The sequence below is a fragment of the Chelonoidis abingdonii genome, chromosome 2 (assembly GCF_003597395.2).
Source record: "Chelonoidis abingdonii isolate Lonesome George chromosome 2, CheloAbing_2.0, whole genome shotgun sequence".
Classification (NCBI taxonomy): domain Eukaryota; kingdom Metazoa; phylum Chordata; order Testudines; family Testudinidae; genus Chelonoidis; species Chelonoidis abingdonii.
Genome location: NC_133770.1, coordinates 40,905,865 through 40,923,942, shown reverse-complemented (window position 1 = coordinate 40,923,942; position 18,078 = coordinate 40,905,865). Strand labels below are relative to the sequence as shown.

General features: G+C 39.9%; 1 protein-coding gene across 2 annotated transcripts in view; it reads left to right on the top strand.

The window, feature by feature from the left end:
• Nucleotides 1–17,816, top strand: part of PLXDC2 (plexin domain containing 2) — a 462,666-nt gene extending 444,850 nt beyond the window's left edge. Inside the window, exons 14-15 of one of the 2 annotated variants that reach the window (XR_012655203.1) lie at nt 15,199–15,764; nt 16,113–17,816. Coding sequence is in view for 1 of the 2 variants with exons in the window: in XM_075062304.1 (XP_074918405.1) it covers nt 15,199–15,315 (117 nt within the window). In the remaining variant the exon portion in view is untranslated. Of the gene's footprint in view, nt 1–15,198; nt 16,009–16,112 lie in introns of those variants that run through there. The other variant, XM_075062304.1, reaches the window with a different exon arrangement.
• The last annotated feature ends 262 nt before the right edge of the window (nt 17,817–18,078 follow it).

The window sequence follows — 18,078 nt, the reverse complement described above, 5'->3', positions numbered from 1 at the left end:
TTCTCTGCACTGTATTCTACACGCATTTCCTTGTTTGGTATTGTTGGACTACTCATAATGAAGTGCTATAGCGCTTATTTACGGGATTATGACATACGGAAAGTTTCTGTCTCAGAAAATAAAATGTGTATGTGGTCAGGTGGAAAGAATTATGAACTTTTCTTACAAAAGGACCCCTCTTGTTCTCATTGACATTTCAATGGGAACAGGCCCCAAACCAAGAAAAATGTTTATTACAATGTGGAGCCTATTTTCTTTGACAGAGTCCCTTTTAAATTAAACATACATAAAACATAAGATGTAAAGATGTATTGTCAGTGTAATAAGAGGAGATATTGCCTGCTCAGGTCCTTTTTTAAATTATTGTTAAGATCTTTTTTCTCCTCTTGGAATGCAAAAGTAAAATGCATTTAGTTGCCAGGAATACTTCCTTTTGAATCAGGTCGCAAATTGACTCTGACCTTCAAGAATTCCTTCACAGTGTCTCTTGAGAATAAGGAATGTTGCAGCAAGATGATACTTTAAACTCCCCCTTTGCTGATTTTTGGAGGATAATGCACATATAAAGACTGATATCTTTCATATTTGTTTTAACAAGACCAAGCTCTCATTAGGCGCCTTAAATACAACAAAATTAATGAACCACAATAATAGTTAGCTATAACACAATTATAAAATTAATGTATCCACTAATCTATGTGGTGTAAAATATACTGCAGTCAGGATCTAAGATTTGTCTGGCAAAAAGTCAGGCATGATGTGCCAATTCTGGTGGATTACATGCTTGTGAATGCAAGAACACATGAAACAGAGATTAAATTGAAGGATGTGCTGTATAAAGATTAAATATGAGAAAACATGATTCAGGAATTTCTGAAGTTGCATTTGAATGAGATTATATTCCTCCCTGTGTAACTTGGTTGATTCAAATGTGAGCCTTAGGTCTGAAAGGGACTTATGCGTGAAAGACAAGCCTGACAAAATTAAGAGGTAATATTTTAGATGATATAAATTAGACTGTGTTGTATCCAGACATCTTTACCCTACTTGTTCCCACTTACCTGTCTATAAGGCTAAATCTATACTATGCAGCACTGGTGGAGGTAAATACTGTCAGTGTAGCTACACCCCGCAGTAAAAAGTAGGCTCCATCCACACTGCCGTGTGTAGCTGCCTGGCAGAAGGGAGGCAGCAGAGAAAGAGTTCAGCAGTTCCCTGCGGCCAGAATCTCACTGTGATGAGGAAAGAAAGAGCTGGAAGGGAACTGACAGAGCCTTTCTCCACTAAGGGAGCCTTTCCCTGCTGCTGGTGTCTTTCACTGCAGTGGGGAAAGGCTTTGCAGCAAGGAGCTTCTGGAGCCTTTCCCTGTGGCCTCCCTCCCCTTACCAAAATAGCATTGCTAAAAATAGCAGTGTAGATGGAAAAGCAAGGAGACAGCGTACAGGGTATGTGCTTGGATACGTACTCACACCCTTCAGATATGTCTTTACTCTGCTTAACTAAACCATGCATCACCAGCTATGCTGCTATCTATATCCATGCTGGCAGGGCTTTGCAGGTATATACACTTCACACTGCCGAAAGAGGCATGAATTGTTGATGTACCCAAAGAGAGACTATGTGGGTGTAAGCAGCAAAGAATCCTGTGACACCTTATAGACTTACAGACGTTTTGGAGCATGAACTTTCGTGGGTGAATACCCACTTCGTCGGATGCATGCTCCAAAACGTCGGATGTATTCACCCACGAAAGCTCATGCTCCAAAACGTCTGTTAGTCTATAAGGTGCCACAGGATTCTTTGCCGCTTTTACAGATCCAGACTAATACGGCTACCCCTCTGATATGTGGGTGTAGCTTACATAGAGAAGCCATACCAGGTGAAAAGTACACGTAGTTGTTTTCTCTGCTATACTTCCTTCTCAAGGCCCCCTAGTGTCTGAGCTACATTAGTTCTCACCCCAGTTTTGTCACCTTTTCACTAACTGAGTGGCACAAAGGGGACATCATCTGGCCGAAGTTGGACAGCTGAGAATTCCCACAAAAGAATAAAGCCAAATGAGACTACTCCTGTGCCATTCTCCTCTACCTTGGCAAGTGAGTGTAAGTAAAGCATGGCAATAGCAGAGTGGTATTCCCCTATCTCAGCTGGAGTACAGTGCTGCAGGAACCATGGCCAACTGTCATGAATTAGGTTTGGGTTTAGACTGTGTTATGTTACTTCAGGGCTGGTGCAGGGGCAGCTTGAGAATCAGGGAGCCATTATCAGCTCTCTATTACTGAGTGGATCTTGGCACAGGAGAGAATCTGGCCCCATTAGAATTACTTACCTTCATCAGGCTCAGTGTGCCAAATTCAGAGATTGTGTGTCTGTGTTGGTGAGAATTACACATTGATAAGTAGTTCTGAGTCTAAGTAAATCTGATGGATTCGAAGTAAGTGTAGAGGTAGTTTAGGTTGGTGTAAAGTTCGCACTGAGAAAACCAAAAGGTGTAAATTATCCCTATCTAGCTGTCCTGTGGTGACTAGGTACCAATCTCAGGGCAGACTGTTAAGAACCAGGGCACAAACCCCAAGTTGGTTGTGAGTTCTATACTTACATTTCACCAGCCAATTTTCAATTGTAAACTCCTCAAGTACTATAACAGCTTTAACATAGAGTCACAGGTAGTCCCCTTGGGAACCTCAATCTGTCTTGCCACGCACATAAGTCTATCTTTGTGCGTGGCAAGACAGATTGAGCTTCCCAAGGGGACTACCTGTGAACCTTTGTGATAATCAAAGGTTACTCCCAGTACCAAAGGATCAGTCTCTTATCCCAGGTCAATTGCACCTTAGATCTCATACCAAAGGTAATGTTTGTAGGCAACCCAATAATAAACTATCTAAAGATGTATTAAATAGGAAAAGGAAATGAGAGTTATTTACAAGGTTAAAGCAGGTAAACATACATACACAAATGAGTTACAATCTTAAGTTTCAAAAGGTAATGGAAGCACCTATAATAAGCAAGCTCTGTTTTTCCTCTTGGGCTAACCCAGGCTAAGCAGCTGGGGATCATTTGCTTATGCCCAGAAAACCCTGCCTGCTAGAGTCCAAGCATCATAAAGATACAGCTCCTTCTTGTTTGTGGTTTTTATTCACTCCCCCCCCCCCGCAAACTGTGGCTGCTCGAGCCTTTTGTTCGTGGTGGGAAAACTCTTCTGTCCACCAAACTTAACTGTCCAGGACAAAGAAAGTGGGCCCATGGGATTGTGGGTTACTTTTGGCTAACTCCCAGAGCATGAGTCCAGTGGGGCTGTGTCTACACTGCAAAGCAGTAGGGCTTGAAACCTGGGTCCTAGCTTGACTCAGGGTCAAACCCTCCAGCCCCATGGGGTCCTGAGTCTGAGTCCTGGGTTAGTGCAGTTTGTGTGTAGACAGAAAGGGGATTAGGTCTGAGCCTCAGTTTGAACCCTGGGCTTACCTTGCAGTGTAGACATACCCTAAGGGACATCTGATCACTTCCGTACAATAGCAGCACCTGGGGCTAGACATCTGCAAGAGCTGTTTGTCCTGGGCTCGTGTGCTGGGCATCCCATTATCACACGGGGAGTGTGGTATGAGAGAGAATACTACTGACCCCTGCTGGACTATGTGGTTCAGCACCTGTGGAACAGACCTTGCAGACACCAGAGCTGGGTAGGGTTGGGAGTGTGTTTTGAGATTGGAGGTGACAGCTTATACCTCTGCCCACAGGTGATCTCAGCCCACCGACCATCTCGGGAGCTGGATTGCTAACTGGCTGTCTCAGTCTCCGTTGGGTTTCTACCCCCCAGCTGGCAGGGAGAGGCACTCCGGTGTGTCCTAGGCCAATCAATTGAGTGCAGAGTGTATCTGGTGTCTGGGACAGGGTGGGGCTAGGAGAATGGGGTTGATGGGGTGTCACACCTGGCATCCAGTTCCCAGCACTGCTCATTTCTGTCTCTGGGCTGGCACTGGTAGGCCCATGCTGGGAGGCTGTTTCTGCCATGGCACAGACTTTGCTCTCCTGGGGTTTGGCCGAAGACTTTTCCCTGATGCACAATTACATTTTAAACAATGGGGTTTAGCTGATCGCCATATTTGGGGTCGGGAAGGAATTTTCCTCCAGGGCGGATTGGCAGAGGCCCTGGAGGTTTTTCGCCTTCCTCTGCAGNCCCCCCCCCCCCGCAAACTCAGCTGATAGGAGGAATCTACTGCATACCTTATCTTCATGGGGGTGAGAGAAGAGAAGAGCAACAAAATCTTGTGTCCTCTTTAATGTTTCCCAATAATCCATCAGGTATTGATGGACCTCCCTTCTCTGGCAGCATGTAACATCTTCTGTTGGAGACCAACACTTTACACTAGTTGATGTCTTTCTCCTGTCTGGTGATTTACACAGTCAGGGAAGCTTACACTACAAATGCTCAACTATTACCTTATAACATGGGAAGCAGATGCTATAAGTGAGATTAATGCATTCAGCAACTCACAAGCATTCAATAAAGACTAAACACTTTCTTATAAATCTAATACCTGTTTTAATTATATTAACACATGGGGTGAGCCAGACTGATTCCAGCCATGTATTTGTCAGTGTTCATTTGAGACATGGGGACCTTGGCATGATCTGTCACCTGGTCTGCCAGCATCCCAATTTCTACTTTGATTCCCAATAGAATCACTTAGACTCACTTTTCAATTTGGTTCTCTCTGCCCCACTCTTACCTCCCACCGTCACCCCAATTGGCTGTTTGAAAGGAGACAATTGAAGAAAAAATAATATAATTGAAAACCTAGTTTTGCAGTATTTTTCCTGGTGTTGACTTTGAGATTTCTGGCCTTAATGGGCTTTTTGGGCTCCATCTGAGGTTCAGCATTTTACATCTTTGTATAGAGTAGCATATAGCAGATAAGATTGCACAGTGATTGGTAAGGATTTTTCATACATTATTTCTAACAGTGCAGTGATTTCACAGATGCTGCATAGCTCTTTAAAATAATGCAAAATAAATAGGAGAAAGAGAATTGTAAGGCCAGATTCTCAGCTGATCTAAATTGAAGTTGATGGAGCTATGTTGATTTACATCAGCTGAGGATTTGGCCCATAATTTCTTTTTTTTTTTTTAAGTCTGAAAGTGGCCAGGCATCCCTGCTCATGAGCACTGTCATTGATCTAATTCTTCCCTGCACTGACAGATGTGTTCCGCATCCTGAAACTAATGATTAAAAGAAAAAAAGAACAAGTATAATTTTTCTGTTCTTCAAAAGTTCTACATTGTCCTGGCATTTTGAATACTGCTATTGATCTCATTGTTATTGCACTGCACTGACAATAAATTAATTTCTTCAAGAGCTTATTCAGCTCAGCAGGAACCAGCAACTCAGCAGGGGAGACCCAGATCATGTCAGTTGGAAACCTGTAAAATAAATAATTATCACTGAAAATAAAAGTCAAAGGGGTAAGGAACGAGGGGTCCAGTTTTTCATCATTCAGCAGCAGACTGCTTAGATGATCCTACCTGCTGCTGGTCCCTAAAGTTGCAGAAACTTTTTTTATAAGGAGAAGCATTTTAAATCAGAGAGGTCTATTTTGGAGAAGGATTTGTATTGAGTGAAAGAAAGAAATGAATCAGGTATTTTCATTGGTATCTCCATATCATGCTCTTGAATTGTATAGCTTGGGTCAATCTGTACTTTTAAATAATTTCTATTATGCATCCAATTCTTGTGGTGCCAGGCAAGTCATGTTACCTAGTTACTTGGAAGTAAAGTATATTGGAAACACAGGGTTTGCAGGCACTGGGTTGGACCTGATAGTTCAATACCTGCTCATCTCTGACTGACATTTAGTCAAGAGAATTGGGTGTTTGGGGTTTGGAGAAAAAAACAGGTCAGGCTGGCACTAAAATTGCAAGTATTCAAAAAAGACTCAGATAACTGTGAGGGTGCAGATGACCCATAGAGCAATCCTGTTATGGCCAAGATCATCAGTGGTAGACAAGACTAGGCATTTGATTACTTGTCATGGGACAATGGAAGTCATGGATACCGTAATCAAATATTAGTTTATGTGCATAAGGATGATATGGGATCTTGTTGATGCTGTGTTAACATATGCCTTTATTTCTTAGTGGAAATTACAATTTATTTTAATTAATGTTGAAGACTGCAAAGCTGTCACAGATAACAGTTGTCTAATATTTAGTAAAAAGGAACATGATTTATATGTTCCTATTGAGAATGTACTAATACTGATTACTGCATAGTAAGATCAAAATGTAACAGATTAATATAGTTTCTTCCTCCTTTCTTGGTTCATTGGGTAATTTTGTACTATCGTTTTAAAGCTTTGGCACTCAATCCTGAGAGGTGTGATCTGCTTTTGAAACATAAACATCTGCTGTTGACAAAGACTGAAGTTCAGTCAAAACACCCATGAGCACTTCTAATAAACTTTTCACTTGATGTTAGTCATCTTTATAAGTCTCATCCACTGAGCTGGATAAGAATATGTGCCATAGACAACTTCACTGAATTGCATGAGATATAAATTTGTCGGAAACATTGGAGGTGCCCTTTTAAAGTTAAAAAGAATGGTAGATATAGAATATAGAGCTAGGGAAGGCAGGGTTGCATTAGAAACCTGAACATGAAAGATGCTCAGTACCCTCAGCTTGCATGGATTTTAATGGGAGGTGACAGTGGTATGCCCCTCTGAGAAGACCTTCAGGACTTTGCAGGATCAGACTCTTATACTGATATAAATCAGAGTAACTCTATTAATGTTGATTATACACATGTAAAATAGTCATAGTCAAATCCCCATGAATCAAGGTGAGACCATATGATGAAGTTGATAACTGGTTACGGATGAAACTGCACAGCAGATCCATTGAGATTTGGTGCTAGTAGGATGATACTATTAAAGCAAAAGGCAAATTTTGCTAGTAGTTTACAGGCTTCTGAGTACAGGAAATGGAAAGAGACATGATTGTAATGGCAAAAACAATGAGGAGTCCTTGTGGCACCTTAGAGACTAAATTTATTTGGGCATAAGCTTTCGTGGGCTAGAACCCACTTCATCAGATGCACGGAGTGAAAAAAGTAGGCAGGTATAAATATACAGCACATGAAAAGATGGGAGTTGCTTTACCAAGTGGAGGGTCAGTGCTAACGAGGCCAATTCAATTAGGGTGGATGTGGCCCATTCCCAACAGCTGACAAGAAGGGATGAATATCAACAGAGGGGAAATTACTTTTTGTAGTGCTAATGAGGCCAATTCAATCATGATATATGTGGCCTATTCCCAACAGTTAACAAGAAGGTGTGAGTATCAACTGAGGGGAAATTATTTTTTGTAGTGACCCAGCCACTCCCAGTCTTTATTCAGGCCTAATTTGATGGTGTCAAGTTTGCAAATTAATTCCAGTTCTGCAGTTTCTCATTGTAGTCTGTTTTTAAAGGTTTTTTTGTTGAAGAATGGCCACTCTTAAGTCTCCCATCTTTTCATGTGCTGTATATTTATACCTGCCTACTTTTTTTCACTCCACGTATCTGACGAAGTGGGTTCTAGCCCACGAAAGCTTATGCCCAAATAAAGGTGTTAGTCTCTAAGGTGCCACAAGGGCTCCTCATTGTTTTTGCTGATACAGACTAACGCGGCTACACCTCTAAAACCTGATGCTTGTAATGGAGATTTTCCTTGATTAGTTTTCTGACACTGTAGCGGGTCTCACTGCGTAGGATTGTACTATTTTTGTAGTCCTCAGCGTACAGTTGTAGAGGATGGTACATGTCACCAAACGACTCTCCGCAGATAATATTATCCATAGATAATACAAACTTATTTTGCAGAATCCTGAAAGGAAATGTAAAAAAAGAATTATTAAGAATTGCAGCAAACTAACAATGAAGCGCAGTGCTCAGTGTGCTTCATTATAATTATTATAAATGAATTCCTGTCACAGGTGAAATGTACCATACCATTGACTGATCTTTCATAGAGATTATATGGATTTTTATAAGGGATAACAATATGTTTCTCAGTTCCTTCAAGAGGCTAGGAGAAGCAGTCATTAAATGCCAGTACTCCCATATTATAGTGCTTGTACTCTATCTGAAAATGATTATATGCCAGTGAGCACATCTGTTCAGTCCTTCTATAATCGATCTTCTCCTGCATCACTTATCTCCTAATCTTTATATTCCTATGGTATCTGTACAGTAGATTTTTCCGCCTTCCCTTTCCTTTTTCTGGCTCACATTCAGTGCATTTCCTTCTTCTTCTTTTCATATATATTTAAAACCATCTAAAACATCTTCCATTTATTTTGTAGCAGTTTCTTTACTGAAACACAGAAATGATTGTTCCCTTTGTTTTCAGGATAAAATTGGTTAGAAATCCTGACTGAATTCTAGGATGTAAGGAAGTAAAGTCATTTATTATTTTCTGCAGAACTTCTCAACTGAATTGCAGTTGTTTGTTCAGCTCAAAGCTATGTACTATATTATTTTATAGTTATGTCATCAGTGGTCCTGTGGATAACTATAGATGGGAGCCCTTGGTGGCAATAGAAAATCCATCACACCTCTTTAAATGGTGTATGGTTTTTCAGAGTCAGTCTGAAGATTGAAACCAAACGTTTGTTTTCCTTTTCCTCCCTTGTAGAACTATACCAGAGGTAATGTCGTTTAGTAGAACCCTCTTCATGAAAGTCAGCCAATCAGATTACATTTCTAGATGGCACTAATTTATATGAGAATCTGCTGGAGGGTTCAGTTTGGGACATGTTTGGGGTTCTTTTAAACACATTACTCTGCAAGTGAAAATCAGCTGATTTAAAGCTGACCTGCAAAGGATTTCATAAAAGTCCCTCAATTCAGTATATGTTGAATGCCCTCAGTTGCCAAACTAATTGGGGCATTCAGCTCATTACAAGCTGTATCTCTCAGAAAGCAGCTTCCTGGGTCTCCTGAATTTCCTGAACTAAGCAGCCAAGCTCCTAATGTGGATGTGGGTCCCTCTGTGGTTGACTGAAATTGTCAGTGAAAAAGAAAGGGGCATATCTGTTTGCATGCCATATTTCTTCATGCCTGATAACTCTATTCTAATGTCCAGCCTGGAATAAGAGTGGTGCCTTGAGACCCAGGATTCGCCCGAATGAAAAGGTGGTGAGGGGAATAGTGCTACCCACTGGGATAAGCCTGGAGACCTCCTAATACAATAATAACGAAGGGAAGAAGCCCTAAACTTCCACTCTAGTACTTCTGTTGGGAAACACCTCATCTGTGCTCTTAAAAAGGAGACAGGCAAAACCCATCCTGTCACTGCTCCAGGATCTGCATAAAGATGTTTATTCTAGGCTAAGGGCAGCAGGAACTCCAGCAGACTGCATGGTCCCAAGCTGTGGTGCAATGGATAGGTCCATCACAGGGAGTTTGAGCTTGGAAATGTCATTTCATACATTATCCTAATCTGGAACTATTTCTCTTTTTATCTTTATGGCCTTCCACAGGGAACCAACCTCTTTTTCCACATATGGCAGGTCATTCTTCTGCATACACAGTATCCATGGCCGCCTGGGGCTTGCAAGACTGGAGGTATTTTCCTCTAGCAGATTTGCTTAGGAAGATAATCTTGGGATCCATTTCTGGAAGATTCACTCATGTGAGAAAAATCTCACTGAATTCAGTTGCAATACTCTTTCTATTTACAGTACAGCAGTTCAGAAAATAGCTTCAAAGGTTTCAAATTCTAAGGAAAAAAACATGTTTTCTGTCTACAAGAGGGAGAGCACAAGAACTAAGGAATTAATCTAAATATCTCCTGCTTCCTTCCCCACCCTGATTTGTTTGTTCCTTGTTCTACTTGAGAGAGAGCAAATGCAGAGAATTCATTATGCTCCTCCTGGGCTGCTGTGGTAGCTTGAGGAGCTTCAGATCCCATGATGCCCATTAAGTTACTTTTAGTTTTATCAATTAAAACTGTAATATCTCTACAGTTTTATCTGGGTCAGCAACAAAGTCAAGTGAATCGGTAGCTTGTCAATGTTCTGTTTTCAAAGACTGGATACTCCCACATACACACATACAAACAACAATAGCAACAACAACAAAAACCCTACTGTATGTAATTAGCAATGTAAAACCTGACAAGGTAGCATAAACATATTTCTCTTACCTCTGACATGAAAAGAATCTTCACAGAGTTTGAAGTCTGGTGTTTGAAGATGACCTTCAGATTTATTTGTTTGTTTCTGGGGCAACAGCTGACATTTACGCTTTATCTCATGTTAGGTGAACTCATGCATTTTTCATCAAAAGGAAAGGCCAATTAAAAAGTATGTTGCTCATAGACAGCAGAGCTAAAAATGGTAAAATCATTGGTAGTAAAAGAAGGAGCCAAAAACTAACCTTGGTTACATTTTCAAATAAAATTGGAGAACATCTTAATACATTAAAAGTTAAGTCATCCTTAGTCATTGTCTTCTGAGACCCTGTTTCTAATTATTTTTCCTTTCTGGTTTTCCATTGGTTTTTCATTTTCTCTTTTCATTAGAGACATATCAGGTCAAATTCTGTTCTAATTTATAATGGTGTAAGTCTGGAATAACTTCATTGGGCTTAATCAAATTTATCTGGATTTATACCAGTGAATCTGAGAACAGAATTTGATCCCTCTTTGTTAGGAATAATCTAACTGTCCTTTTTAATTTTTAAAACAATCTGAATCAAGTATATATGGAAAGTCTAAAAAAAATTGGAATGGGCTGAGTTTCCTTATTAGGGAAAACACGTCCTTTCAAAAGGACAGCGCTATACATTCCTACTTTTAATGTTGCGAGGTTTTACACTAAGAAGCCATAGATTTTAAATTAACGGTCAAATAAAATTTACCATTGCACACCTCAAAAGCATACCTGATGCTAGAAGGGGGGTAGGGGAGAGCAGCAGCTTTTGTAGTATATCTGCATGACAGTGATCCCCATATAAGCCTTTCTTTGTGCCCAACCACCAATGTCCTCACAGTAACAGTCTTTTTGAGATTGGAATTCAGAAGTCTCTGAGAAATTCTTTAGCTAATCCTGCTCTAAATTAGCTTCACTAATCCCAATATAATGTAACAGCAGCGGGTGTTCCATGGTTCTTAGCACAGATTGTCTCTACCATCAAATATACTAAACAGCAAGAAGCATAGTAACAGGACAGCAAAAGGAGACATTTAGAGGAATTTATTTTCAGGACAGGAAATGTAAAAAGATCTTGTGGTCAGAACAGAGTTTTCTTCACAATCAAGTAAGAATAGGAGAAAAAACCATTTAAACTGTGTATCGGTCTTAAAATGAAAATATAAAATGTAACTGATTTTCTTTCCTCATCTTTCTGTTTTCCACGAGCACTAATGGAATGTAGCAGTCCCCTAAAGCTGGCTGCTACTTAATGTAGTAGCTTTGAAGAAGAAACAATAGGAAATTAATAACATATTTACTTATGCCAAAATTTTCAGAAGTGACTAATGACTTTGGACACTTAATTTGAGATATCTTGAAGGGGCTGCTTTTCAGAAAGTACTGAGCAATCAGCCTTTGAAAATCAACGTCCTTAAATATGCATCAGCTTGGGCACCCAAAAATTGAGCCCCATAAACACTAGATACTTTTGAAAATGTAGGACTTAGAAGTGTCTTTCATCTCAGAAGGCATTATAGATACACAGGAATCTCATTTTATCTTCCACTGAAATATATCCACTTCACTTGGCTGGTTCTTGGCTGCTCCTTAAAGAACTGATCTAGTTCCAGATGAAGTCAATGGAAAAAAATTCAGTGGGAGCTGGATGAGGCACTAACAGTACAAAACACATTAGGATGGTTGGAATGAAGATACTACATCTATTTTAAATGGCTGCACGGAAACTCACTCAGGCAGAATGTAGTTGTCTAGCTATACCGAAAGACATACCAGAGACATTTGATATGGTTTTAATCAGGTTGAAACTTTATTATTAGATGTCTGGGATGTCTTCCGCCAGCCCCCACTCTTTTTCCATTCAGCTCTCGCAGCCAACCCATTCCTGGGACCGTACCACCCCACCCCTCATAGCAGGTTTAAGGTGGACTATAAGAAAGGGGAGTTGGCTCCCTACCATACCATTCATAGGAGCCTGTCATAACTTTCCTACTCAGATCTGAACCTTAGAGTTCAGAAAATAAGATGCTAGCATGAAACCTCCAAGCTTAATTACCAGCTTAGATCTGATAGCGCTGCCACCAGCCAGGAATTCCTTCTGTTCACCTTGGGTCTTCAAAAACTTACCTGGACCCCGATCAATTGCTGAGTTTCACAACATGGAAACCCTCTTGTCCCTCGTACTTCCTCCTGGTGACCCTGAGATCACCTGTTTCAATCCTCCACCAATTCCCTTGTAGATGCAGACTCAATCTCTTAGCCCAACTAGAAAAAAAAATCCAACAGGTTTAAAAGAACTATAAAAAAAGAAGAAAAAGACATACAAAGGCTTGTTCAGTGATATACAGTTATTCTAAGAAAAAATAATAAGCTTATCAAAGAAATCAATTAAACATTCAGCAACACTACAAACATGTATACATAAAAACATATAAGCTATTTTTTCACAGTTGTACTTACAACAGAATAAAGTGAAACAGAAGATTAGAAAGCCTGGAGATAGAGTGATCCCCTCAGAGACTAGAGAGCAACAGAGCGAGACAAAGAACACACCCAAAACTTCCCTCCCTTGAGATTTGAAAAATCTTGTTTCCTGATTGGTCCTCTGGTCAGGTGTTTGGTTCCCTTTGTTAACCCTTTACAGGTAAAAGAAACATTAACCCTTAGCTATCTGTTTATGACAGAGCCCCAAACCCTCCACCCATTCCATTCCTTTAATCAACACCTCCTCTTTAAATCCTTTACCAGGCCATTTATCTGGTCACTGTATAGCTTGCCTATGGAGTACCTGCACTGGACAACTGCCACAAGCAGGTCCCAGCAATTAGCTTGGCTGCCTCCCCCGCCAAACCCAGTCAGATTCCCAGACATCTCCCACTGCCCTCTTTTATATTGACCCAAACCAAATCAGCACCCAAGCCTGGCAGGGGAACCCCATCCTCCCTGAATAATTCTGGTGCACCACATTGCAAAATAGCCAAGCCTCTTATGACCCCTGGGAATTTGGCCACCACCCTGTTCATATCCTCTTTGCCTTATCCAACCAGGTGGTGCCCCATGGCTCCTTGCCAGACCATGCGTTAATGCATGTCTGACTACACAATTTTTACACCTGGCAAAAGTCAAGGATCAGTACTGCATCTATTTGAAACTGCTACCGGGGAAATTAATCAGGCAGAATGTAGTTATTCAAATTGGAATTTTAGTCTCTTGGAAACCTAGGTAAGAGTGCCAGAATTTGGCTATAAGGATTGATATGAAACAGAAATATCTGTTGTATTAATACAGATGGAATATATGGGCCCAAAGAGTCAAAGGTGTTAACATGACCCTGAAATGGCCCAATATCAAACATTTTTAAACAAGGTTTGGGCTTAATGCCAGGGCAGACACATCATCAAACTTCTTTTTAACCTTTTTTAAAAGGTACAGAAGAAGAAGGGTAAACAGTTAAAGCATTTGAAATGTAAAGTATTAAATAAGGCTTGTATTTTAACAACATCCCTTGTTCCCTTTCTTTTTGGCTGGAAAGAGTCTTTTGAAGTAAAAACACTTTCTTTGAAAGTCTCTTAAATGGTATTAAAGATGGTAATAACTGTTCTCTTGGGAAAAAGAAAAGATGTTAGTTGAGATGTTGTTGGTAAAGTCCAATTCTGTTTCCTAGAAGACAAGACAAGACAAACATGCAGAAGACGAGAGAAGAAGATAGAAAATAACAGCTTCCATCTCTGTTGAATGTTGATTCATTTGCAGCCTCACACCACGCAGTCTTGTCAAACACTCTGAGACCTGGCAAACGTGTTACAGCCTTGGCTGTTTAGGGCGTTGCTTTTCGCTCCCTCTTTCTAGTCAGAGGCTCACATCAGTATTGCAAAATATGCAGTCTTGGCTGGCTAAGCCAGACTTTTGTTAGACAAAAGAAAAAAGGAGAGGAATAGGAAAGAGAAAAATAGTTGGGAGGAAAAACACATGGAGGAAGTGTTAGACATAGTCTCACATCCCAGGTGGTGACTGAGATTTAACTGGAGCCAGTAGAAGTGGAGGTAGGGATGTCATCTGGGTCCCTCTCTCTGGCCCAATCTGATCAGACTATCTTTCAGGATTAGGACCAAGACAGTTTGGGGTCCCCAGCAATGGTGGGGTTTACAGTCATGATGGTGAAGCTTGCTCCTTCCCCTTAGTCTCATTTTTCAGTCAGCCAATGTTGCATAACCATCTTCCCCCTCCTCCAAAAAATCTCCTTTTGAGGACACCAAAAAGGAGCGATGGGTGGAATAGCCCATCCCCCTCATTATTTTGTCCACCAGTTAGGCCTAATTTCTAAAATGCCAGTTTCTGGTCTCACATGGTTTTTGTTTACCATGCAAGATCTTAACACGGTCTTTGAATTATATCAGTAGGCCATTTTGTTTGGATTAATTCAGTCTTATTGTGACACTTCATAAACTTTTATCCCCTTTCCCACAGTTAGGCTCACAGTTAGGGTACATTTATAGGCTCAAGAATCACAACATGTCACATTGCAACCTGGACTCCACCTTTCTGCAGTGGAAGAGAGACCATTCAGCGGGACTGTGTAATACACTGCACCACAGAGTAGAGCTTGATGGCAACTCTCTATGCAGGACTATGACAGGAGGCGTTGTGAGCAGGCCTGGGAGTGGGTTGATTGCCCAGTGACTCTCTGCACAGTGAAGATCTACAAAAACCCCAGATGGAGAGGGAGGAGACAGCAGGCAACAGTAGATCATCTTCCCAGGAGTAGTAGCCACGGCTGAGCTGCTTGAGAGTACCAGGCTTTCCTTATGAGTCTAGAAGGAAGGATTAACTTCTTCAGCTCTGGTCATCTACCCCTTCCCCACAGCTCCCAAAACGACCTACAGTGTTAGCCAATTGGATTTCAGTATCAAGGCAAATGAAATTATAAGGTACTTTTAAAGATGTGCTTTTTTGTTGTTATCCCTTACATACTCTAAAAGGGATTTTGTTGTTGTTTCTTTTGTAGCGCCGCCCAAGCAGATGGCCTGCAATGAAGTTTCGAAGAGGCTCGGGACATCCTGCGTATGCTGAAGTGGAACCAGTTGGAGAAAAAGAAGGCTTCATTGTATCAGAGCAGTGCTAAAATTTCTAGGACAAGAGCACCAGTACTGGTCTACAGGTGTAAGACATTTACTTTGCCTCTCTTTAAAGAAGAGGAGGCCTGAGCTGCTGTAGCTGTAAAGAAAGAAGATTGTTGGATAAATCTTGTCCAAGAAGAAAAAATGATCTAGGATACCAGATTACCACTGCGCTGTAGTTTTCCTTAGTGGATTGACATACAATAGTTCATTCAGAACACCCTGAGTGGACATCTACAGTCTCAGAAATGTGGCACAAATGCCATGTTATTGGCTTAGGTATGGGGTTGCATAAGAATCAAAAAATATAATAAAGCTTTAGTTCATCAGGGTGCTGTTCAAGCATTCTTCTCTGGTGTCTCAAAAATAAACTGTGTTACAAATCTGTAACCCTTTCATGCAAGGAGCAATGATCAGTTTTGACAAGGTTGCTAAGAAAATCAATTCAATGTAGGTAAACAATAAGCAATTTTCTATACTTCTACAAATGAATGTGGAATACAATTCTGAGTGTTCAATGCCAAACTAACATAACCAAGTGAGCGAGTGAGTTACAGTACAACATAAATTCTTTCCAAGAGTAGTAGAATGTTTCTTGTACTTTGTTGGTTAACATCCTTTAAACAAGCCATGATAAAGAATTATAAAGTTGGTACAAGGCGGTTAGAAAAAAGAGCTGGGAGTTTTCACTATGGTGAAATTGGAGTACATGGTGAAATTGGACTATTTTTTAGTTTCAGTGTTCACTAAACAATTAATTATTGGATTTGTTTTAAGGGATGTCACTTTTATTTCCAAACAGTGGGCTGAAATGAAGGCAACAGATGCTTTTGGCTGATGCTGGCAGAAATCAATATAGACTATTTCTCAGACAAGGCGATGAAAAAATTGTTAAGATTTTAAACAAATGGATTGTTATCCTCATTGCAAATCCTTCCCGAGAAGCATTGCAGATTCCATTGCACTCCTCCCGGAGATACAGACTCAAAGTGTTGCAGAACCCTGCTGATTCATTCAGTGATTTAGTTTAATACACATAGTAGTTGCATAAATATATATATAAATATATTTTTTTTTATAGCTAACACAAGGCAGGCTCTTGTGGCTGTTAAGACTGCATTTTTGTCATCCAGATGGAGGAAATGGATTGCATTACTGCATATTTCCACTGAGTTGTAAAATAATCCTTAATATTAGAATATTTTTATGTTGCTTAGGGATAGTGGTTCGTTTAGTTGCAGTGCCATAACTTTCTGCATACTGGAGCCACATTTCCTTTAATATCAACCCTTTTCCTCCCTGACTAGGGAAAAACAATATGATAAATTCCCAGTGAAAAGAAAAGATATTCCTTTGGGTGGAAAGGAGTTAATATACACTGAGCTACTAAACTTTTCAATTCAGGTATTGTATGTACATTTCATTGTGGTCTTTCACTTTCAAATCTTTTACACACTGTACAAGCAGAGGCCCTTGAAGCATTTTAAGATACAGTATTCAACATTTGCAGTTTTAGGTCCCAAGTAGTTTAGCCACTTTGTAGTTACAACCTTAATTAATCAGTTATTTACATTTCTTGTCAATGCTTGTATGGTCTACATTTGTTTACTTAAGTGTTTTAAAAATAACATGATTTTTACTTGTTATTTTCTTCAGTAAATAATACAATACTGTATTTTCTGTATTCATTCTTTATTCTATGTAACACACATTTTACAGTCGGTTTTAAATCATCCACTGTGCGGTTTGAAATGTTCAAAATCTAACCAGTATTAATTTGAAACTGCTAAAAACCACATCTTGAGGTCTGCTGAAAATCTTGCTGCGATCACTCTTTTATATTTGTGTGGCTCTACCAACACCTATTTCTGATGGGGGAGGGATTAACATACTGGCTATTAATTCAGATAGCAATAATCAAATATATGCACATACCTATCTGGTGACACTATTTTTTAAAATAAAACATGTAACAGTGCACATAATTTAAAAAAACAAACTTCCGGGATCTGATACTTATGATCAGTTTTTCTATCTTATTCCAAGTAGATTTGCAATCATCAGCTAGGATCTATTGGCCTAATAAAACAATTACAGAACTCGCACTTGTGATTTTTGAAGCATGATGCCCTCACCGGTTAAAATAAATGTTATTCCAGATCATATCATGACATGTCAGCCAATATATAAATGTTGTGAATCTGACTGAAGAGTATCCACATGATGCTGCACCGTGTTTGGTTGTCTAAATATTCATGTAAGTAAAGACTACTCACAGAACTCTGGGCTTGAAGGCTGAAGCATTGGCTTAGTAAAACAAGCTGGATCAAGTTTTACTTATGTAAAGTAAACAGTGGAGCTGGCTGAATAATACTGATCATGTTATTTGTGGGTTTCATGATTTTTTTTCATAGTCAACAAATTTTTCTGTCTTCATTCCTATCCCCTTTATAGACCTGGATGAACAGTTTGTGATAATTCACAAATAAACATACATTTGATGACATTTCTTAATTGAAATATTCATGCTTTTTTTTTCACTCTTTGCCCATCCCTGCTAAATTGGTGACAGATTTCACTGAATGGCTGACATATAAGAAATATCTTAATAGAGTTAGGCTTTCCCATACTTCTGTATACTTGGTTATACCATGATTAGTTGCTGGATTTATTCAATAGGCATATTCCTGTGTCTGAAGAGAACTGATGTCTGAAGGGAAAAAGTCCTGCATACCTGTAGAAACTGATAGCATCTCATCAGTGTCTGC